Below are 18,316 nucleotides of genomic sequence, written 5' to 3'. Positions count from 1 at the left end.
ATGAAGTGAACCCAACCTAACCAAAACAGTAAATCAGTGGGCTTTTAAACAGAGTAAAGCGATGTAGTAATGTTTACAGATGAGGAAACTCACATTTCTTTCCAGTAACTTTAATCCGCCCCTTCCTAATATAACACAGAACATATTTTGACATCTATCTAAAGTCTAGATTTCTATCCAAATATATTATATTAAATTGTACCGTTTGTACACAGCATTTAGACGTGTTAATAATGTTTAGTATATAGTGAAACATTACAACCATTATATGTAGACATGAAAGGGAAGCAAAACATCAACTATTCACATGTACTGTTATTTTGACCTTTAGCTGTAGATTTTGGGAAAGTTGTTTTAAGTGAAAGTTCCCATAGCTGACTCGGGTTGACTTTGTCCATGTCTTCTGTCTCTTGTGTTTAATGTGATGTGACAGTTTATTGATGGTGTTTTACTAGGTATGCATGCAGTACCTGAAGGACACCAACATGCTGTTTGTGGGAGGATTAATAGTAGCCGTTGCGGTGGAACACTGGAACCTGCACAAGAGGATAGCACTGAAGGTTCTGCTCATAGTTGGAGTTCGACCACCCTTGTAAGGCTGTTACAGTTATCAAGGCTATTGTTAATGTTATCTTTAATTTTATTATCATGTTCTAAATTAAAAGCACAGATTGAGCAAAGGTTGTAACAATATGGAGCAAATTTCTCAAGTGAAATCATTATGGGTTCACCAAACTCCATTTGATAGGTAACTACATTAATTAAACTGGCACTTTCTAAAACATGAACTAACAGTTCAAAAATAATTTTTCAATATGCTAATGTTGCCTGTATGTATCACTACTGTAGTCTTGCCCACCCTGCTGCTGGCCCCAAACAGACTGCTAGAGATATACAGTACTTATACTCTACCTAGTTCTTTTTAAGTGTAATATTCATTTAGGTTAGGTTCAACCTCATCCTCTAAGGACTGGTATTGGAATAATGTGGTGTTTAAATGACTAGAAAAAGTCACACTAGAATTTGATTTATTTCTCTACTGTCACACTTTGTAAGGGGGGCTAGGGTGATGGGGTGGTTGTCTCGTCCTCCATGTTCCCCTCCTCATTGGGCGCCAAGCAAGGGTCACACCACAGAGGCCTACCACAGGGTGGGTTCTTCTGGGCTTCACTAGGCACTTTGGATAGGGTCACTGCCTTACATATGGGGTACCTTTGCTTGAACATATTGAAAAAAATAGTGAAAAAAATAGAACAGCAGTAACTGTTGTAATAGTGACCTCTAACACTACAATACAGCAATATAAAACAGGAAGAACAGTGTGCTTGTTCATAAACAAACTCTATATGTGCTCATAAAATAAATCCACATAAAAACTCAATAGTGCAATACACCATTAAGATGAAAAAACATTTAATTAAAAATAAGTGTAACCATACAATCAAAGTAATATATAAAAAATGAAACTATTAAAAAGAAAGGAAAAGTCCAACAAATGTGCCCAAAAAGTTCACATGCACGTAATCAATCTGCAAACAGTTGTATATATTCATTCATCCAGCGATATATATCAATCCTTGAGAGAGTTGTGACAATAGGACAGGATCGCCAGCAGCAGGTAAAATCACTGCTCACCTTATGGAAAGACCACTTGGTCAAAACACGCTTAATCACCAGAGAGCTCAAGGGACTGATCCCTTCCACTGCAGTAGTCTCCCTCCCTGGATCACCAGATAAATCCACCAACCAGTCTCTGCGGGTATTCAGGATCCTCACTTCCAATATTTGTGAGTCACTTAAGCTGTCTGCAAAAGCCTCCAATCCATACTTTGAAGGGCAATATCCCCCACCAATGACAGACAACCTCCCCAGAGCACTAGACAAATATATGATGCGCCCCCACGCCTTTCTGACAAGATGCAGCAAATTCACAGTGACATCAGTTGTACCAAGTAGATTCACATTCAGGATCTTGGAGAAGTCTTCTTTTGTTTGCCATTAATTGGGTCCAAGACCAACAGCGTAGCCAGCATTGTTAACTAATCCCCAAAGTCTTTCATTTCCAACGATGGCTGATACCCATTTGGCAGCAAAGAGTTCACACTTTTGCTGCCAGTAATATCTAGAATTCTTGTTTGCAGCGTGCTGGAAGTTCCTTTCTTCAGCTTTTCAGCCCCTGTCTCTGTTCACCTGTAGAAGTGTATACAGTCCTGTATCTGCCTGTATTTCTCAGTATTGAGGACACCATTGATCCTGACCAAATTTACAACTCCGTTTGCAGACATGCAGCCCCTAACTTGCAAGGAACCTCCACCATGCTTCAATGTTGCCTAAAGACACTCATTATTGTACCGCTCCCCATCCCTTCGGTTAACAGAGTGCTTCCTGCTACAGCCAAATATTTCAAATTTTTACTCATTCCAGAGCACCTGCTGCAATTTTTCTGCACCCCATTTCCCATGTTGTCGCGCTTTGTTGAGTCGCTTAGTCTTATTTCCATGTTGGAGGTGTGGCTTTTTGGCCGCAATTCTTCTATAAAGACCACTTCTGGCTAGACTTCTCTGGACATAAGAGAGGAGTACCTGGTCCTACATAGCTGTTTCTGTTTCAGGTAATGACTGTGTTTGAGCCTACATATGAAATTGAATTTCTCTCTGCTGCAGGTTGTGGGGTGCTCTGTTTTCAGGTACCCCTGTGGTGAAACAGGTGTGGTGGGTAAGTCCCATAGCGGTGCTATACACTTTTGTTGGTGGGTTCCCCCTATACCTTATGGAGTCTCAGGAGCAGGTTTCCTCACCTGACTCCCCCACAGAGGCCGCAAGTCCCTCTGGGTCCCAGCCCTCCATTGATGCACTGACAGCGGTCCTGGAATCCTTTGTTTCCCAGGTGGAGGTGGCTGTTGTCTCGTCAGATCCTAAATCTGGCTCTGCTGTCGTGGATGTGGCCCACCCTGTGGGGTTTGTAGCTACGCTCCCTGATCTATCAGATAGTGAGGATGATTCCCCCACACCTGTAGCTGCGCAGGAGAAGGCGCTGTCTGTCGGCAGCATGCCCACCTGTCCCATCCACTGTTACAGTGCATCATACCATCCCCTACCATCTGCCAACTTACGTGCTACCCCAGAGGGGGGGAGGAGGGGTACCAAGATGGCCAACAGGGACCATCAAACAGAGGGGAGTCTGGGGGGAAGGAGGGAAACCTGCAGGTCCGACTGACCCAGGGAGGGGTCCGCGTCCACCCCAAACCACATCCAGGGGCAGAGGGGGGGGGGGTTAGCTACTCAATATACCAGGAACCAGGCAGGAATCACTCCAGACAGAACCTCCTCACCATCGAAATGGGGGGGCTGTCGGCCCAGTCGTATGCGACCTTGCAGGCCAGCCCCCGCCCAGTGGGCCTATGTCGCGGCTGACCTAGCACAGAGCTCTGGTCTGTGCGCTCTCACTGGCCAGATTGGGGGGACCACTGGATCTAGCTATCCAGCCTGTCGCCCAGCCCAGCAGTTGATTGTAGATCTCACAGGAAACAGGAGAAAAAATGCCATTTAAAAAGAAAAAGTGACAGGACCAGAGATCCCGGCAGGGAACTAGGTCCTTACTCCTAACTAGGCAGAAAAATACTGAAGGTCTATAGCAGAGAGAGGAATGTATACCACCTAGGACTGCCCATAGGCATAGCCAAGTCTTTTTTATGCCTAGTGTCCTACTCCTGTAGGGGGAGATATAACCCTATGGTTCTTAATATGAAGTGCTGTGTCCGTCAATGAACGAAAGAGAAATACATTTTTGAAAGCATTCTTACTTTACAGCATTTCTCTTAACACCTGCATAAAGCTTTTGTACAGTAATTAGAAGTAGAAATTTGTGCAAAACATTCAAAGGAGGAGGAAAACCTGGGGGACCTTGAACAACAAATACATGTATCATCATGTACTAGAATTCATATCAACCATGATACAGCTTTGTGCCATACAGTATATCATCTTTCACAGGTGACATGGATTACATTGAAAGTAGAGTTTAGAGTAATGTAGCGCGCTAATGACCTCCAGAGGCGTGGTGGCGACCCTCAGAGACAGGGGGGGCTGACATTTCACCTCATGGTGCAGGTTACCAGGCATGGTGGGTAGTGTACAAGGTAAAAAAGATGGGCGCCAGTCAATTTTATGCTTGAACAAATAGGAGTTTATTACTCAGAACAGCAAAACAATTCAGGGAGAGAGGGGTAGGGCACAGGACACCCTAAATCAGATGTTGTAGCGATAACTGTCTCCTATAGCAACTGAAATAAAAGGACAAGAAGGAGCAGGAATTCTCTTGACAAGGCTGTCTTGACGCTTTCCCAGGCTCTCTACAGTTCCCCCGGTCTATGGCAGAGTAACTTCTGGTACTTTATCTTAAGTCTCCATCCTTTCCTTTATGCCCCCAGGTAGTGAGCATTGTTAGGCCTCTGGCTTCAGGCCTACCCAGCAGCAGCTGTTCATCACACATCCACCCCAGACTGCAGTCTGCGTGGGAGGACTCTGATCACTTGACCCCCCCAAATATTTATACTATTTCCCAGCATGCTCAGTGGCCAGAGAAACGCCTACTGATTGACTGAGAAAAGTATTCATAATGTAGGTTCACTGTAGCTCATCATACTAATGCCAAAGGTAACAGTGTCAGCTACTGACAAAAGGGAGGAACCACAGACCGGGCTTAGGAGTAAACCAAAATGATCATAAATACTACAAATCAGCCAGGCTAGTTACCACCTAGCACAGCTAAATTTACCAGTGGCCCCTGTTTAAGACAAGGGTGCTACAGTAATACCATGGAAGAATGTGCAGTGGTGTGCAGGACTAAGGTGTATCCCATAAGAAAGCAATAGGGGGTAGAAGGACTGGATATAAAGTAATTTTATTAGATGGGCAAGCATAAGAAAAAGTAGGTAAGGGGCTAAGAGATGAGAGAAAACCCCAGAGGTATTTTTATTGCATAGCCAATGAAAATATTAGAACAGTTTCTAAATATTTAAGAAGAAGAAAATGATAGATTAACAGCATGAAATGTACTTGCGCTAGCTGCCCTCCTGTTCACAGCTCACTTTCAAATACTTTTCCCAAGCCCTGTAAGCTGGAGTAAATAATCTACATTAACCAAGTTTAAAAATAACTTTATGGTTCCCACCAAGTCTGTGTAATTATTTGTGAATGACCATACTGTGTTTGCATACTTTCATACAAGATATCAAATGTGCACAGTATAAATGCCATATATATACTGTATACAGTGCCTTGCAAAAGTATTCGGCCCCCTTGAACTTTGCGACCTTTTGTAACATTTCAAGCTTCAAACATAAAGATATAAAACTGTAATTTTTTGTGAAGAATCAACAACAAGTGGGACACAATCATGAAGTGGAACGAAATTTATTGGATATTTCAAACTTTTTTAACAAATAAAAAACTGAAAAATTGGGTGTGCAAAATTATTCAGCCCCCTTAAGTTAATACTTTGTAGCGCCACCTTTTGCTGCGATTACAGCTGTAAGTCGCTTGGGGTATGTCTCTATCAGTTTTGCAAATCGAGAGACTGAAATTTTTGCCCATTCCTCCTTGCAAAACAGCTCGAGCTCAGTGAGTTTTCAGTTCTTTCCACATATTCTCCATTGGATTCAGGTCTGGACTTTGACTTGGCCATTCTAACACCTGGATATGTTTATTTGTGAACCATTCCATTGTAGATTTTGCTTTATGTTTTGGATCATTGTCTTGTTGGAAGACAAATCTCCGTCCCAGTCTCAGGTCTTTTGCAGACTCCATCAGGTTTTCTTCCAGAATGGTCCTGTATTTGGCTCCATCCATCTTCCCATCAATTTTAACCATCTTCCCTGTCCCTGCTGAATAAAAACAGGCCGAAACCATGATGCTGCCACCACCATGTTTGACAGTGGGGATGGTGTGTTCAGGGTGATGAGCTGTGTTGCTTTTACTCCAAACATAACATTTTGAATTGTTGCCAAAAAGTTTGATTTTGGTTTCATCTGACCAGAGCACCTTCTTCCACATGTTTGGTGTGTCTCCCAGGTGGCTTGTGGCAAACTTTAAACTTTTTATGGATATGGCTTTCTTCTTGCCACTCTTCCATAAAGGACAGATTTGTGCAGTATACGACTGATTGTTGTCCTATGGACAGAGTCTCCCACCTCAGCTGTAGATCTCTGCAGTTCATCCAGAGTGATTATGGGCCTCTTGGCTGTATCTCTGATCAGTCTTCTCCTTGTATGAGCTGAAAGTTTAGAGGGACGGCCAGGTCTTCGTAGATTTGCAGTGGTCTGATACTCCTTCCATTTCAATATTATTGCTTGCACAGTGCTCCTTGGGATGTTTAAAGCTTGGGAAATCTTTTTGTATCCAAATCCGGCTTTAAACTTCTCCACAACAGTATCTCGGACCTGCCTGGTGTGTTCCTTGTTCTTCATGATGCTCTCTGCGCTTTAAACGGACCTCTGAGACTATCACAGTGCAGGTGCATTTATACGGAGACTTGATTACACACAGGTGGATTCTATTTATCATCATTAGTCATTTATGTTAACATTGGATCATTCAGAGATCCTCACTGAACTTCTGGAGAGAGTTTGCTGCACTGAAAGTAAAGGGGCTGCATAATTTTGCACACCCAATTTTTCAGTTTTTTATTTGTTAACAAAGTTTGAAATATCCAATGAATTCCGTTCCACTTCATGATTGTGTCCCACTTGTTGTTGATTCTTCACAAAATATTACAGTTTTATATCTTTATGTTTGAAGCCTGAAATGTGGCAAAAGGTCGCAAAGTTCAAGGGGGCCTAATACTTTCACAAGGCACTGTATATACACTCACCGGCCACTTTATTAGGTACATCAGTTCAATTGCTTGGTATGGTAACATAAATTGTTAATCAGCCAATCACATGGCAGAAACTCAATGCATTTAGGCATCTGAACGTGGTGAAGACAACTTGCTGAAGTTCAAACTGAGCATCAGAATGGCGCAGAAAGGGGATTTAGGTGACTTTAAACGTGGCATGGTTGTTGGTGCCAGACAGACTGGTCTGAGTATTTCAAAATCTACTGATCTACTGGGATTTTCAAGCACAACCATCTCTAGGGTTTACATAGAATATTTAGAAAAGAGAAAATATCCAGTGATTGTCAGTTGTGTGTATGAAAATGCCTTGTTGATCTCAGGTCAGAGGAGTAGGAGCAGACTGGTTTGAGATGATAGAAAGGCAACGGTAACTCAAATAACCACTCGTTACAACAAAGGCATGCAGAATACCATCTCTGAACGCACAACACATCGAACATTGAAGCAAATGGACTACAGCAGCAGAAGACCTCACCGGGTGCCACTCCTGTCAGCTAAGAACAGGAAACTGAGGCTACAATTCGCACAGGCTCACAAAAATAGGACAATAGAAGATTTGAAAAATGTTGCTTGGTCTGATAAATCTCGAATTCAGGGTCAGAATTTGGAGTTAACAAGAAAGCATGGATCCATCCTGCCTTTTATCAACAGTTCAGGCTGGTGGTGTATTGGTGTGGGTTTTTTTTTTTGTGGCACACTTTTTGGGCCCCTTAGTACTGAGCATCATTTAAATTCCACAGCCTACCTGAGTATTGTTGTCAACAATGTCAATCCCTTTACGAATATAGTGTACCCGTCTCCTGATGGCTACTTCCAGCAGACTAATGCAACATGTCACAAAGCTCAAATCATCTCAGACTGGTTTCTTGAACAATAAGTTCACTGTACTCCAATGGCCTCCACAGTTACTAGATCTCAATCCATTAGAACACCTTTGGGGTGTGGTGGAATGGGGGATTCACATTATGGATGTGCAGAAGACAAATCTGCAGCAACTGCGTGATGCTATCATGTCAATATGGACAAAAATCTTTGAGGTATTTTTCTGACAAAGTTACAGGAAAATGGAGTGTCCTTGACAACGATTTCAGGGACTTAGGAGGTACATTGAAGAGAAAGACCTCCAAGGTAGTATTCTCAGAAATAATACCTCTACCTCAAGCCACACCAGAGAGGCAGCAGAAGATTAAGGAAATTAACAAGTGACCAAGTAACTGGTGTAGGAAAGAGAGGTTCAGGTTCCTGGAGAACTGGGCTGACATCTTACCAGCTCTTTAGCAGGGATGGACTGCACCTAAATGGGGAGGGCGCAGCTCTGTTGGGAGAGAAGATGGCCAGAAGGTTAGAGGAACTTTTAAACTAGGTGTTGGGGGGGGGGGGGGGACCAGATGTAGCGATAGCCAGCAATGAGCAAGGTTCAGCAGGTTATATTTGGGGCATTAGTGGTAGGGTGACTAGATTACCTAAGCACAAGGTAAGTAAGTTGGCAAATCCCAATTACAGCCTCATAACAACTAACAAGGAAATAGTATGCGATCGGACATGGCATGTACACAAATACTAGAAGTCTACCTAATAAAATGGGAGAACTGGAGCTGCTAATGTACAAGGAGGATTTTGTGGGAATATCATAAACTTGGTTTGACAGCTCACATGATTGGCTAGCAACCATTCAGGGGTATTCCCTATATCGTTGCGACAGGGAGGGTAGGAAAGGAGGAAAGGTATGCCTGTACATCAAGAATGATTTGCAAGTGAATGTGACGGACGACATTATTAATGGATCAAGGGATGGTTTGGAATCATTGTGGTTTGAGCTTCAAAGAGCGAAAACGAATGGGAAAATAATAGTGCATATATGCTAGAGGCCCCCTAAACTGGAGGGTGAGGAGGAGTCTGACTTCCTATTACAGCTAGGAATGGCAGCAAGGCTTGCAGTGTTATTATAATGGGGGATTTCAACTATCCAGATATTGACTGGGCTGAAAGAACTGCTCATTCATCTAAGGCTTGCCATTTCCTAAAAATCTAACAGGACAATTTCATGGGTCAGTTGGTAAATGCACCAACAAGAGATAATGCATTACTAGACCTACTAATTACAAACAACACAGACCTGATCGTGAATGTGGAAATACGGGGGAACTTAGGAAACAGTGATCACTGGTTAACTACTTCCACCGGAAGGTTTTACCCCCTTAATGACCAAGCCATTTTTTGCAATTTGGCACTGCGTGATTTTAACTGGTAATTGCCCAGTCATGCAATGCTGTACGCAAACAAAATTTATGTCCTTTTTTTCCTAAAAATAGAACTTTCTTTTGGTGGTATTTAATCACCTCTACGGTTTTTATTTTTTGCGATATAAATGAAAAAAAAACGAAAATGTAGAGAAAAAATTAAATTTTCTACTTTTTCTTATAAAAAATATCCAATAAACTAAAGTTTTGTCATACATTTAGGCCAAAACGTATGTAGCTACATGTCTTTGATAAAAAAAAAACCTCAATAAGTCTATATTTATTGGTTTGCGCAAAAGTTATAGCGTCTACAAACTATGGTGTATATACTGGAATTTACACAGCTTTTACTTTCTGACTGTCTATCTAATTTCTTGAAGTGCTAAAATGGCAGGGCAACTTACCCCTTTTTGGAAAGTAGACACCCCAAGGAATTTCATGTTGAGCCCCCTGAATATTGAATTTTTTTGTCACATGTGTTTTTGTAAAAAAAAATTATTATTTTTTTGTCATTTTTCAAAGTGGTCATTGAAATGATATATTGCTCACGCATGCCATGGGTATATGTAGAATTACACTCCAAAATACATTCTGCTGCTTTTCCTGAGTATGGGGATACCCCATGTATGAGACTTTTTGGCAGGACCCCAAAAGCCAATCACCGCCTTCAGGCTTTCTAAGGGCGTAAATTGTTGATTTCACTCCTCGCTATCACAGTTTCGAAGGCCATGAAATGCCAAGACAGCACAACCCCCCCCCCCAAATTACCCCTTTTCATAAAGTAAACACCCTAAGGTATTTGCAGAGAGGCATGTTGAGTATTTTGCAGATCTCGCTTTTTGTCGCAAAGTTTTGAAATTTAAAAAAATAAATACATTTTCCTTTACTTTCTTCATTTTTCAAAACAAATGAGAGTTGCAAAATACACACCATGCCCTCTTAGCAAAAATCTTGGGGTGTCTACTTTCCGAAAAGGGGTCATTTGGGGGGTTTTGTGCTATCTTGGCATTTCATGGCATTCGAAACTGTGATAGGTGGTGAGAAATGAAATCAACAATTTACGCCCTTAGAAAGCCTGAAGGCGGTGATTGGTTTTCAGGGTCCTGTACATGGCTAGACTGCCAAAAACTCTCACACATGGGGTATTCCCATACTCGGAAGAAGCAGCAGAATGTATTTTGGGGTGTCATTTAACATATAGCCATGGCATGTTTGAAAAATATATCATTTAATTACAACTTTGTGTAAAAAACAAAAAAAAAACATTTTAGTCATAGTCTGGGCAGTGGGGGGGGGAGGGGGGGGCTACACATTGCTTCCTTTTCCCTCGTAAATCGGGATCTTGATTGTTAGTGGTGGGGAAGGTGACGTGGATGATGATGTGTCTATGGACGTCATGTGGGTGCCCACAAGTGAGAAGGAAGAGGAGGGGAGTTCAGAGGGAGAGACGGACCGGCAGATAGGGAGGAAAGGCAGGCAGAACTTGCATTGCACAAGAGGTACAAAGCAGACTGCAAATGTATCAGGAGCGAGCCATCAACCATGTACAGTCATATCTGGCGCTCCCAGGACGCCGCCACATGGCTCCGCAGTGTGGGCTTTTTTTTAATGTGTCCTTTGCTGACAACAGTGTTGCCATCTGCAGCCTTTGCAGTCAACGCATAAGTCACGGTAAGCCTCACCTAGGGACGACTGCCTTAAGAAGGCACCTGAACTCCCATCACCGAGCCCAGTGGGAGCAACACCGTCAGAACCCACAAAGCCACACTCCAGGCTCTCACCGTCCAGCCTCTTCTCCTTCTCCTCTCTCCTCACATTTGTCCTCCACTCCACCTTCCATGATGCCGTCGTCACGTTGTTCTGGAAAAAGGCAGACTTCTGTGGCCCAAATGTTGGAGTGGAAAAAAATTATGACGCCGGATAACCCTCTTGCCCAACGTTTGACGGCTGGCTTGTCGGAACTGATAGCCCGCCAACTACTGCCATATCAACTGGTGGACTCGGAGGCCTTTCGTAAATTTGTGCGCATTGGAACACCACAATGAAAGGTCCCAACCAGGAGATATTTCTCGTAGAAGGGCATTCCAGAGCTGTATGGCCATGTTCAGCGGCAAGTGAATATATCTCTGGCACACAGTGTTGGTGCCAAGATACATCTGACCACATCTGCATGTAACCCGTGGCACCCGTGTAGATTCAGTTTTACCGCCACGGATTGCATGCAGGCCTGCCTCTTCTTCTCCTCCTCCTCCTCCATCCTCCCTCTCCTCCTTGGCTGACTCCTCCTTTTCCGCTGCTACCGTCTCTTCCGCTGTGCCGCCCAAGATCCCCAGAACCTATTCCACATGCCAGGTGAGACGTTGTCATGCTCTGCTACGTCTGTTGTGCCTGGAAGCCAAGAGCCACACTGGTCCTGCACTCCTTTCAGCTTTACTTTCACAGGCAGATCAGTGGCTGACACCGCTGAATTTGACAGTTGGTAAAGTGGTGTGCGGCAACGGTGCCAATCTGCTGAGCGCGCTTAAACAGGGCAAAATAACACACGTGCCATGCATGGCACACGTGCTGAACTTGGTGGTGCAGCGATTCGTTGCCAAATACCCTGGGGTCCAGGACGTCTTGCGGCAGGCAAGGAAAATCTCGGGCCGTTTCAGAAGATCTTACACAGCCATGGCTCACCTTGCTGACATTCAGCGGCGACACAACCTGCCGTCAGGCATCTTATTTGTGACTGCCCGACGCGATGGAACTCAACGTTGCATATGCTTGATAGGCTGCTCCAGCAGAAACATGCAGTTAACGACTACCTGTATGAACTCTGCGGCAGGACAGGTTCTGGGGAGCTTGGGTTTTTTTCACCTCGCCAGTGGCTGCTCATGCGGGACGCATGCAGACTTTTGCGGCCATTCGATGAGATCACCAAACTGGTCAGTCACGGCCAGGGCGCCATAAGTGACATCATACCTTACGCCTTCTTTCTGGAGCATGCAAGATGAGGAAGTCGCAATGTTGGATGAATTCCCAGTGGGTACTACTCCATCTGAGACAAGTCAACAGCAGGAGTCTGAAGAGGAGTCAGAGGAGGATGGTGCTGAGGGGGATTAGGAGGAGCAAGAAGAGCATGCTTTAAACCTTTCTGGGATCCATGGTGTTATGCGTGGATGGGGGGAGGAGAATGAGGACGACATTATCCTGGATGATGAGCTGGAAGCAGGCCACTACACCGCTTCCAGTTTAGTGCGAATGGGGGCCTTCATGCTCCAGTATTTTAAGGGGGACCCCCGTATAAAAAGCATAAAGGCCAAGGACTAGTACTGGGTGGCAACGTACTTAGACCCCAGGTACAAACAAAAAATGGCGGAAATGTTACCACAATCATAGAGGGCGGTCAGAATGCAGCACTTTCAGGCCTTGCTGTGGGAAATGCTGCATTCTGTTTTTGCGTGCACTGGCAGAGGAATTTCCAGTCACAGAGAGACAGTTGTGGGTAGCAATCCAACAGCGCCTGCAAGAAGAGGGCGGTTTGAAGATGTCTTGGTCACTTCAGATCTGAGATCCTTCTTTCCACCGAACCATCGACAGCTGTACTCCGGATCCAGCATCAGGGAACGCCTAGACCGACAGGTGTCTGACTACATCGGGTTAACGGCCGATGTGGACGCTCTGAGGAGTGATGAACCCCTGGACTACTGGGTGGACAGGCTTGACCTCTGGCCAGAGCTTGCACAATTTGCAATGGAAATGTTGGTTTGCCCCCCATCCAGTGTCCTGTCCGAAAGGACGTTCAGCGCAGCAGGGGGGATCGTGACCGATAAGCGTACTGGCCTAGCTCATGACAGTGTAGACTACCTCACATTTATAAGAATGAATGAGGCATGGATCTCTGAGAAATTCAACACATGTGACCAGTAGACCATGTTTCATTGAAATTCCTCATGCCAGGCCACAAATATCCCCCAGACCGCCATCCACCCACAACAATTCCTGGTCCTTGTCTTCGCTAAATACAGCGGCATAAAAGGCATTTCATGTCCATGGAATTCCACATTTTTGTCGGCCTTTCAGGGCAGACAATTATTTTTTATGTGAATGCCTAATGTACCTCCAGCCACCAAATACTATGTTCTTAGCTGTCAAGTAAACCCATGTGGGCTAATGTTTGGGGCCAATTATGGCCGACACTTACTTATTTATCCTGTGAATGCCTAATGTACCTTCAGCCACAGAATACTACGTTCTTTGATGTCAGGTAAATACATATGGGCTAATTTTTGGGGCCTATAATGGCCGACACTTAATTCTGTATCCTGTGAATGCCTAATGTACCTTCAGCCACAGAATACTACGTTCTTAGCTGTCAAGTAAACCCATGTGGGCTAATTTTTGGGGCCTATACTGACCGACACTTACTTCTGTATCCTGTGAATGCCTAATGTACCTCCAGCCACCAAATACTACGTTCTTAGCTGTCAAGTAAACCCATGTGGGCAAATTTTTGGGGCCAATACTGGCCGACACTTACTTCTGTAACCTGTGAATGCCTAATGTATCTCCAGCCACCAAATACTATGTTCTTAGCTGTCAAGTAAACCCATGTGGGCTAATTTTTGGGGCCAATACTGGCCGACACTTACTTATTTATCCTGTGAATGCCTAATGTACCTTCAGCCACAGAATACTACGTTCTTTGCTGTCAAGTAAACCCATGCGGGCTAATTTTTGGGGCCAATACTGGCCGACACTTACTTATTTATCCTGTGAATGCCTAATATACCTTCAGCCACAGAATACTACGTTCTTTGCTATCAGGTAAATGCATGTGGGCTAATTTTTGGGGCCTTTCATGGCCGACACTTAATTCTGTATCCTGTGAATGCCTAATGTACCTTCAGCCACAGAATACAAGGTTCTTAGCTGTCAGGTAAACACATGTGGGCTAATTTTTGTGGCCTGGAATGGCCGACACTTACCTCTTTATCCTGTAAATGCCTAATTTTTCAGACTGGAATTGAAAATCAATGGGTCAGTTAAGGTTCCACCAAATTGTGGAATGGATGCGGACCCATTTTACAGATGTGTGAATGGACCCTATATGTATTTGACATGTATTTACCGGCTGCTGTCAGTTCTGGCTGATTTATGAAAAAAAAAAAAAAAATGTTTGCTGTAAAAAGAAAAAAATTTAGGGCAACTTTTCCAATTGCAATACTTCTGTTATGACATTGTCCATGTGCTGGGACTATTTGTGCACAGCTAGTACATCTTTTGTGGCTGCAAATATGACCTAAAGGTTTTTAAATTTCGCCTCCCATTAAAGTCAATGGGGCCTGCCGCGAACTCGCGGTTCGAAGAGTTTTGAGAAAATTTGCAGCTGACGTTCGCGAACCGCCCCGGCCGATGTTCGTCCATCACTATCTACCACAACCCCTAAGTCCTTCTCCACCATTGATCCCCCCAGTTGTACTCCCCCTAGTATGTATGATGCAAGCATATTTTTGGCCCCTAAGTGCATAACTTGACATTTATCAACATTTAAAAAAAAATATTTAAGTATTTGTGATTCATGAACAGCTAATGTCCTGACAACAATTATGAATTCCAGCTTCATAACTTGTTAAGCTTCATTGTTTTTACAAAAGTTATGTAATATTTTACTTAAAAGACATTGCAGCTGCTGATATAAATGGTTTCTTTGTGTTTTATTATAATATGATATTATAGCTATAGGTGATAGCTATTGTTTTTCACTATGAAATTGATACCTATGTCTTACTGTTCACCTTACTACTAGGCTAATGTTGGGGTTCATGGGAGTCACGGCCTTTCTGTCAATGTGGATAAGCAATACTGCAACCACAGCCATGATGGTTCCTATCGTGCAGGCAGTCCTCAGTCAGCTCAATAACACTGAGCAGGAGCCTTCCATATTGGAATCAGATGGACAAACCAACCCAGCAATGCAACTGGATGAAAAGAATGCCATTCCTATGATAGAAATGCCAAGTAAGAACTATTTTTTCTTTAAATTAATAACTGCTTAAGCAGGGCTATTCATTTATTCCTAGGGGGAAATCTAGCACAAAGAGCAAAACAATTTACTTGATCCTAAAGCTGAACTCCAGGCAGGTATTAATAAAAAAACAATGAGTGCAGTTATGTATTTTAAATAAATGTATTTTAAATGCAACTAGTATAAATACTTGAGTTTGCCTTGAGTTAAGCCTCCTGTTATCCACTATACAGCAACACTCAAACTAGGAGAGGGAGAGCCAATCAGAAACCCAGTAGTCACATGTGCTGACAAGGAGCATTCTGGCAGAAGAAGATAGCAGGGAGACCAGAATACCTTTTAGAGGCTTAAATAGTAACAAGGGTACAGTCAAAGTCTACTGGTAATTGGTGTGCCGTCCAAGGTTCCTAGATTTTGTGGACAGGGTATGATCCAGAATGGCCACCAATTTCTCACGTCATGCACAAGTTAATGCAAGACTTAAGCTCCTCAAAGGGGCTATTTAGCTCTCTCCAGGACCCACCAATGGTCTGTTTTGTGGCAGTAAAAAAATGAGACTCTGAATTAGTACAGCCAACTATCTTTTATTCAGGAGGGCTTCTATCAGGTTTTTTCGTAGGGGTTTATTTAGAATAGTATAGATTGATAAGTATTGAACATTTGCAACACCAAAATTACATTTTAAACTCTATGCATGGCAGTGGGTGTTGCAACACAGTGTGGTGACAGAGAGCATGGTGAGCTGCATTGCGTAAATATACAGATGTAGCACCCTACAGGTAGGTGCTTGGTAAAAGTATAGTGGGCCTAACAGCAGGGCCATGATTTCAGCTGGGCTGTCATGTCTCCCAGGTGTGGTTACTGAGAGGGGAGTCTCCCCACTGGCTCTGTGAGGATTTTCATTGGGCAGTGGAGTAAACCCAATCAGCAGCCCATTCAGGCTTGTATCTACCCCAGCAGGCAGATTCTGCCAAAGAGGACTCTGGGAGTGGGTATAGGTTTGAAGGGAACGCATGATGCAGCGTCTTTGGCGGGAAGCAGAGTCCCAGGAGGGAGAGTACGGCTGTCTCTCCTCCTGTCAGAAGGATCGAGTGACTCGGGTGGCTGCCTGAGAATCCAGAGAGTGCTGAGCTGAGCTGCAGAGGGGATCTGGTGTGCCGAGGACCAGTGGAAAAAGAGGGGTTACGTTCCAGGAAAGCCTGCCAAGGGCGTGAGTACTGTGAACTGCCCCTAGGGGTCTGCCTAGTGTAGAAGGGACCACTCCAGTGAAGGTCCCAGGGATCCAGGAGTCAGCTAGCTGTTAAAGGGGGTGCCTAGTCAGAGGACCCTGAAGTGTTAGAGGGGGTACCTAGTCACAGGACCCTGAAGTGCTAAAGGGGGCTCCAATAGTTGGGCCCTGAAGAGTCAGTGTACAGTGTGCAGTACACAGAGCTAAGTGTTGCAGCAGCACAAGCAGTAACAAGGAGCTACCTCAGTCAGTGAGGGGCTGAAGGGAGCTGTTCAGTGACTTTTGAGCTAAATCGAGTGTCAGGAGTCAAGTGTTCTACAGTCCTGGATCTTCTGAGTTAACAAACAAGTTAAAGTCGAAGTTCTAGCACAAGTAAAGTACCACAGTATCTATAAGCGACAGAAGCGTTAGTCGGCATTAAGCTGGCGTCAAGACAGCGCCAACGGGCATTTTTCTGCATAGTGTCCCAGTCAAACCTAGTTGAGCCAGAGCAGTATCCCACTCATTCCCTTCTCCCATCCCCTAAATACAATAAACAAAACAAACCAAAGATGCCGGAATGGTCCCTGTCTCAGTTCTCACACCTGGGTTCACAACTTAAATGTGTTGGGAGTGTTACCACTAACAATGGCAGACCCATATCAGGCCCAATGCCTGGAAAAACTGCTACACAGACATTCTGTGTTTTAAAAAAATGAGAAAAAAAGAAGGAAATAAATCTGCGCTGGTTCACCATATACAAATCTGCACCTGACACAATACCATGGGGTGGATCTACTAAAGGCAAATAGACTGCACACTTTGCAAAGTGCAGTTGCTCCAGAGCTTAGTAAATAAGTAGAAGCTCTGCTAACTTCCACTATCCAATCATGTGCAGGAAAAAAATGCAAATTTTAACATTTTCCTTGCATGTGATTGGGTATTCTTTGCAAAGTCAAGGTATACCTCATTTACTAAGCTTTAGAGCAGCTGCACTTTGCAAAGTGCATAGACTATTTGCCTTTATTAAATCAACCCCCTAGACACCAGGCACACCAGATAATATACAGTATAACAAAGTACAGCACATACAAAGTGATAGTCAGTAATAAAATGTATCAATATTCATATGTACCAATACCAGATATTACCCAGTAAAGATACTTCATATCCATCCATATGTACCAATACAGGATATTACCCAATAAAGATACTTCAACAAAAGACACACCAGTGCACAACACCCTTATATGTCAGTGGTTCTGACAGCTTTAAATTAGGGCTTTCCCCAGTTCTAATCTCTTTGAGATGTACAGGCGCATCTCATAAAATTTAGACTATCATCAAAAAGTTAATTTATTTCAGTAATTCTATTCAAAAAGTGAAACTCCTATTTTATATAGATGCGTTACACACAGAGTGATATATTTAAAGCATTTCTTTTGTTTAATTTTGATGATTATGGCTTACAGCTAGTGAAAACCCAAAATTCAGTATTTTAGAAAATTATAATATCATATAAGACCAATAAAAAAAAGTATTTTTAATACTGTGCAAGAACCCCACAGGAAATAGTACCCAGGTCTTCCACTCTTCCTTCTCCATGACCCGTGACTTACAGCCCTTTAAACATTTAGGGTGTATATGTAAAAAATAAGCACACTTCCCATAGTGCAATACCAGTAAGTAATTAGTAATGTGACCTATTAATTAAAATTGCACTTATGAGCTTCAAAAATTAAAGAGAGCGTTGTGTACAAACAACCTCAATGATGCCCACATCCAAGATGGCCGCCAGTCAGCGCATGCGTTGATTTACAGTGGGTATAGAAAATAATTACCCTCCCTTTAAAATAATCAATTTTTTTGCTTTGCAGCCTAAAATGAAGACAGACACAGTTTGTTTTACCCAGTGCAACTAGAAGAGGAAATGGCCGCACACCACAGGGAAGCTTTGGTAGT

General features: G+C 43.4%; 1 protein-coding gene across 1 annotated transcript in view; it reads left to right on the top strand.

The window, feature by feature from the left end:
• SLC13A5 (solute carrier family 13 member 5) overlaps window positions 1-18,316 on the top strand; it is a 224,143-nt gene that overhangs the window by 123,814 nt on the left and 82,013 nt on the right. Inside the window, exons 4-5 of the mRNA XM_082244955.1 lie at window positions 456-592; window positions 14,929-15,140. Coding sequence (XP_082101081.1) covers window positions 456-592; window positions 14,929-15,140 — 349 coding nt within the window. The remainder of the gene's footprint in view (window positions 1-455; window positions 593-14,928; window positions 15,141-18,316) is intronic.

Source organism: Pelophylax lessonae (genome assembly GCF_965119305.1).
Source record: "Pelophylax lessonae genome assembly, chromosome: 2".
NCBI lineage: Eukaryota > Metazoa > Chordata > Amphibia > Anura > Ranidae > Pelophylax > Pelophylax lessonae.
The sequence above is the reverse complement of the archived record's forward strand: the minus strand, read 5'-3'. Positions and strand labels throughout refer to the sequence as shown.